This window comes from Perca fluviatilis, chromosome 11 (genome assembly GCF_010015445.1).
Source record: "Perca fluviatilis chromosome 11, GENO_Pfluv_1.0, whole genome shotgun sequence".
Taxonomy (NCBI): Eukaryota; Metazoa; Chordata; class Actinopteri; order Perciformes; family Percidae; genus Perca; species Perca fluviatilis.
Window position 1 is genome coordinate 30,673,555 of NC_053122.1, and position 6,024 is coordinate 30,679,578.

The following is a 6,024-nucleotide window of genomic DNA, read 5'->3' on the forward strand; positions in this document are numbered from 1 at the left end:
ATGTAGGTGTAGCTACTATCAGGCAAGAGCAATTTGCTAGAAAGAATCAAGCCATTATCAGAACAGAACTGCATTAAGTGTTTGGCAAATAAAGCGCTGCCATCGGAAACATCTGCATTCATATCACCCACAATAAAGATGCACTGGAAGCATTATCTTGAATAAAAGACATAACACAAGCCAATCTATTAAGATATTCATCTTCATTTTGAGAGCACTCATAGGGTGTGTAAATGTTTAAAATAATGAAGTTTTTAGCACCACAATTAAACTCAATTCCTATGGCCCAGTCAACACCCAGTCTAACCACCTTAACCAGCTGATCATATTTTTATGCCATAACATGGCAACACCGCCAGTTTTTTACCACACAACTATCCTAGTGCTCGGTCAGTATTAAATACACTTACATAAATCTTTAGTAAGACCCTATACATCCTGCTTTAGTAAAAGTTTCTTGAACACATAATACACACAACTCAAACTCAAGAGTTTATCATGGTACACTAAGACGCGAGCATTGATATTCATCTGTGTTTATCAATCCGGGACGCTAGCCTGACTGCTGCTCCCCTGCGTAGCTACAGGTATAGGGACGAACACAGAGCTGCTGCTGTGGGCCAGCCTCTCCTCCTGATCCCAGGGCCCGGCGCTATCACCGTTAACTTTGGGTCTCGAGCCTCAAAATAGCGACGATACGTCGTCCCCTCCGGCCAAAGTTGTGGCTCGTACATTTCATCAACTTCGTTGCATTCAGCAGTAACATGAAACGAACTGAATCTGTTGCGGGTAGAGTCAATCTTCCGACATGTCACAGATTTGCCCAGTTTCTCAATCAGGTAATCACACAGAGTGACTGCATCCAGATCAGGAGAAAATCTAGTGGCAAAAACACTCACCAGCTTAGTTTTAATTACTGGAATGTTACTTACTGTACCGGTACCAACTATCCCCATTTTGCGCTCTCGCTTTAGACGGGTCTGCATACCGCCAGGTTTCGGTTGCATGGCGACTTTTAGGGGCTTCTGAGGCTTACGCTTCCCTTCCTTCAAGACAATATTCCATGCTGGGGACAGAGGTTGGGTAGGCCTACGCGTAGCCTCTCCCGGTGACTGGCGGGCAAGACCCGCCGATCCCTGCGTTTCTCTCTCCTGAGATCCTGACGCAGCACCAGCCCGGCCAGGGGATCCACGGGTCTCCTCAATAACCGTCATCCGGCGATCCAGAGCCGCAGTAGCCGCCCCGAGGTTTTCGCTCACGCTTGCCTGCGTTTCAAGAGCTCCCCTTAGAGTAGAAACTTCCCGGCTCAATCGTTCCAGCCTACCGAGTAGCGCAGAGGTATCCATGTTGCCAAAACCAACAGGTGGAAGTTCATCCAGGAAGTATGAGACAAACCTGGGAATGTCTTCACCTCGCTCATTGAGCAATTTCAAGCAGTCCTTGATGTTATTAACGTCCTTCTGAGCGCCTTTGTGCTTGACATTGCGTTGTCGGGCACAATTCAAACAGAAGTCTCTTGGAATGCTCAATCCAGTCAGAGGAGAAGTTGTTTGAGGCTAACAAAACAATTTCATCCTGTGATAGTGTCTTAATTTTAATAGAAATAAAGTTTAAAAACTCATCTTCCACTATCACTTTCCCGTTAGAGGTTTCATAAACCTCGGGTTTTGTACGAGAACATACAGCGCCACCAGCACGCAACGCTGCACCAGCCGCACCAGCCATTGTTCGCCCATATAATGTGACCACTCATCCCATATCTCCAGTAAATTGTATTAGTGAAGGTGTGCAATTCTCATATATTTGAAAGATGAGGAGTATGTTTCAGTGAATTACAGTGCATGCTTGAATACGATGTGTACTCTATGAAACTACTTATTCCCTGTAGATCTGTTGGTTTTGTTAAATTAATTCAACATTTATAACATTTAAAGCATGCGACCGAAGTTCCCACTATGGGTCAAAATAATGTGCTGTGACCCAGAGGTAACTGTGATTACTGAGAGAAACCACCTGTGAGTGCAGTGGTGCTGCATCGCTTCCTGATTGAAAAATTAGAGGCGTTAAAAGGAAATTTGCATTAACTTGTTATTATCACGTTCATTTTAACAGCCCTGATTTATTTGTTGTGTTTCTCTCCGCAGTGTCCTCCCCATGAAGCAGGGCATTTTGCTGGGCCAGTACCTGGGAGCCTTCAACCTCATGGACACATTCAGGGGACGCTCCACAAAACAGGAGTAAATGAAGAAAGAGAAGTTAAGGATGAGTAATATGGAAGGAGACATGCAAATATTAAAGCTGTCTACCTATTGTGTATTACTGTAATAAGACAAAACAGTAGTCGTGAAGGTTGGACTTGATTGCTCCTCTCATTTCAATGGTTCATGTATTCAAGCATTGAATGCCCGTTAGTCTCTTTATATCTCTCTGTTTTAATCCTTAATATCCTTAACGTACCTGTTTTTAAATGGCATGATCATTAGTACAATTTTAATTGTGATGTTATTAATAACCGTTTGTAATTGAATAGAATATAATGCTCATAATGGCCTCCTAAATTCAGCCAGCTAGTGTTGTTGCCTACTACTACTTGAGGACCAATCATGATGATGTAATGATGTATCATCAGTCCACAAACAGCCAAGTCAAACATTTTCCTATAATAACAGGGCTCAAAGTCAAATGCCATGTTTGATTTGAATGTCCGTTCTGTAAATTTGTAATATTGTGGTGTGGTTGGAGCCACAACTACAATTGCTTCAACACCGATGGAAACAATACAAAGTGGAAGAAGCATAAGTGTTGTTCGTCTGCTATTAAGAGAAGGATAAGTCCCATTCTTCTCATAAGTAAACCCATCAAATCAAATAACAGTGACAGTTTACTTATGCCAACTAACTGTAGACAGAGCTCATTATCTTTAGAATATCCAAAGCTCCAGCATTAATAAAAATGACGTATCAGTAGAAGCAGGTTCTAGGCCGTCGTCACCATAACAAAACCTTGTTCACTGTAAATGATGCTCGTCCATAATACACAGATGCATCAGAGACAAATCTAACTTGTACATCTATCAATTTATACTTCTTACTAAAGCTGGATATGTTTTGATTACAGTAAAAATGCTGACACTGCTTTATTCTGATATGTTAGCACTGTTGTGAATGGAGCCATAATAATCATCTCTAAAGGGTTTTGGGCACACTTTTGTTGTTAATCTGGCTCAGGGTTTTGCAGTCTAAATCATTTCCCATTAAAAAAAAAAAAAGCAAGTGCTCATACTCAGGAACAGTGACCCCTACTATGTGATACCTCACCTTGTAAACTTTGGACCACCTGAAGCTCTTGTGTGTTCAGACTGAACAAAAAGCTATTTTCTCCTCGTGTTGAGTTTGTTTTTTGAAGTATTTTTTTTTTTTTGCAAACCGCAAATGTACGGACTGTTAAGACATAGCTGTAATTAGCTAGCACTGTAGCAGCGCGTACTAGCATGCTACAGCTAGCTGGAGTGTGAGAGGAGACCTCTACTTTTCTTCTTGGTTCCATATGTTGATGAAAGCCTCGAGATGAGCACAAAAATATGAAATCTAAACATCTTTATACTTGTGTGGTCTTAAGCACAAGAAGGCACGTCATCTTCAGTGAGTAAGGTGAACGTCGGCCCTTTATCCCTCGTTTCAGCTAGTTTACTCGATGGTTTCCTAGCAATGCTCCCAGCTGTGCTTTAACGTTCCAAAATGTTGTGGATGGAGGCATCATAGGGGGCTTGTATACAGTCTGTGCATGTCTCCTGTGGATAAAAACATTCTCAGAAGTATTTTTTGAAGTAATATGCATGTATTTGCACTCAGTCTCTTCATTTCACTTATTAAGCACATTTACTACCACACAAGCCTCAGTCTGTAATGGTTATATTATAAAGATTGTAATACAAATCACTCATCCAATCCACTCATTAGTTTTCATTTAACAGTGCCATTATTAATATGTAATATGTAATGGATTGCCATCATTTGAGTGTGTGTCATTCAATGTATTATTTATATGGAACACAACTTCTGTAACAGTCATCTTTACTGATCTATCTTCATTAGGAGATATTACCATAGACTGTTAATATTAATGGACAAAGCATCCGGTTCGGGGTTAGGGTTAGTGCCTTAAACCTGCATTCTATCTGAATTCCAGCAGGGGGCGACACATGCAGTTGCAAAAGGAGGTCGGTTTCTGTAGACACCGCCTACCAAGAGTCTGGGTCTGCCGAGGTTTCTTCCTAAAAGGGATTGGTTTGGTAAAAGGGTTTTTCCTTGCCACTGTCGCAATAGCCACTGCTAATGCTTGCTCTTGAGGGAATTACTGTAATTGTTGGGGTTTTGGAATTTATAGAGTGTGGTCTAGACCTACTCTATCTGTAAAGTGTCTTGAGATAACTCTGTTATGATTTGATACTATAAATAAAATTGAATTGAATTGAATTGTAGAAGTCTATGAGAAAGTGACCCACTTCTCACTTGATTTATTACCTCAGTAAACATTTTCATGAAGAGTTTATAGTCTCAATCGCTAGTTTTAAGTCTTCTGCAATACAGAATGATGTTCATTTTTTAATTATGGTCTCATTGATCTTAAAATCGGCGATAAAGCAGGGGGTGTTTTAGGGCGTGGCTATGATGTGATTGCCAGTGAAAGTGTGTAACGTAACGTAGTGTAAGCAGCAGTCTATGGCTCCTCCCTCATTCCTCCCTTTCGTCTAAAATCATCACATCCGCAACCAGGATGGCTGCGCCCGTAACGGCAAACTGGACGACTCATAGCAGATCTCCACAAACGCCACACATCCTCTGTCCATTAATATTAACAGTCTATGGATATTACGCACCTGTTGTCTTAAACATTCTAACCGTTTAATGAGTGCTAAAGAAAGATAACAATGTCAGGAGTTTAGAGAAATGTATCTTAAGGTACATTTTACTACATGTCATATGTTTTCAGAACTTTTAAGTGCAAACTACCTGGAAGTGAAAATTCTGATCAATAAATTCACATTTTAATGTTTGATTTCTGTTTTGAGTGTCTTGTTCAGCATCATGACTATAGCGAGTTCCCTTACAGTCCCATCCCCTTATCTGAGGAGTGTAAAGTCTTGATTTAATTCACTGCTGAAAGTTAAATGGAGAGCCTTGGTAGCTGAATGGTTACAGCGCACCCCACATAACTGCAATGTCACACCCTCCTCTCTCGTCTCTCTCTCTCTCTCTCTCTCTCTCTCTCTCTCTCTCTCTCTCTCTCTGTGTTTCCAAGCTGCATCTTTGCTGTCAACACAAAAATAATTTACAATTTGATGGTGTCATTTACACTGTAATGCTAAGAGTTTGATGTATAGACTACTGCTGCATTGAGTGAATGTTTTCAATAATGGTAAAGGTACTGTATTTCTATAGTGCCTTTCTACCTTACTGGACACACACATTCTTAGAACAATGAAGGAGCCAGGCATTGAACCGTCAACCTTGTGGTTAACGGGACGACATGGTCTACCTGCTGAGCCACAGCCACTCTAAGTGCTGGGTATTTAGGGGGTATTTTAGAGGATAGGAGAAATGACTTATTGCCTACTGTGGCCTCCAAGAAAAGACTGTAAATAATTATTCAATTCAATTTTATTTATTTTCAAATCATAACAGAAGTTAACTCAGGGCACTTTACAGGTAGAGTAGGTCTAGACCACACTCTACAATTTACAAAGACCCAACAATTCCCCCCAAGAGCAAGCATTTGGTGCAACAGTGGCAAGGAAAAACTTCCTTTAAACAGGCAGAACCCTCAGGCAGACCTTGGCTCTTGGTGGGCGGCCATCTGCCGCTGCCGGTTGGGACACAGAGACACTGATACAGATATATAGAGATATGATTTCATAATAATTATAGTAGTTGGTATGTAGGCAATTATAGTTATAATAAAGAAAATAAAACTAAGACTAGAAATCATAGTAGTAGCAGTGCACGGCGTAGGAGGGCGTTGAGC

The 6,024-nt window shown here is 41.0% G+C and overlaps 1 protein-coding gene across 1 annotated transcript in view; it reads left to right on the plus strand.

Annotated features, from left to right (window-relative positions):
- Window positions 1-3,798, plus strand: part of LOC120568595 (epidermal retinol dehydrogenase 2-like) — a 108,258-nt gene extending 104,460 nt beyond the window's left edge. Inside the window, exon 7 of the mRNA XM_039816208.1 lies at window positions 2,145-3,798. Within this exon, the coding sequence (XP_039672142.1) occupies window positions 2,145-2,241 (97 nt within the window). The 3' untranslated portion in view covers window positions 2,242-3,798. The remainder of the gene's footprint in view (window positions 1-2,144) is intronic.
- The last annotated feature ends 2,226 nt before the right edge of the window (window positions 3,799-6,024 follow it).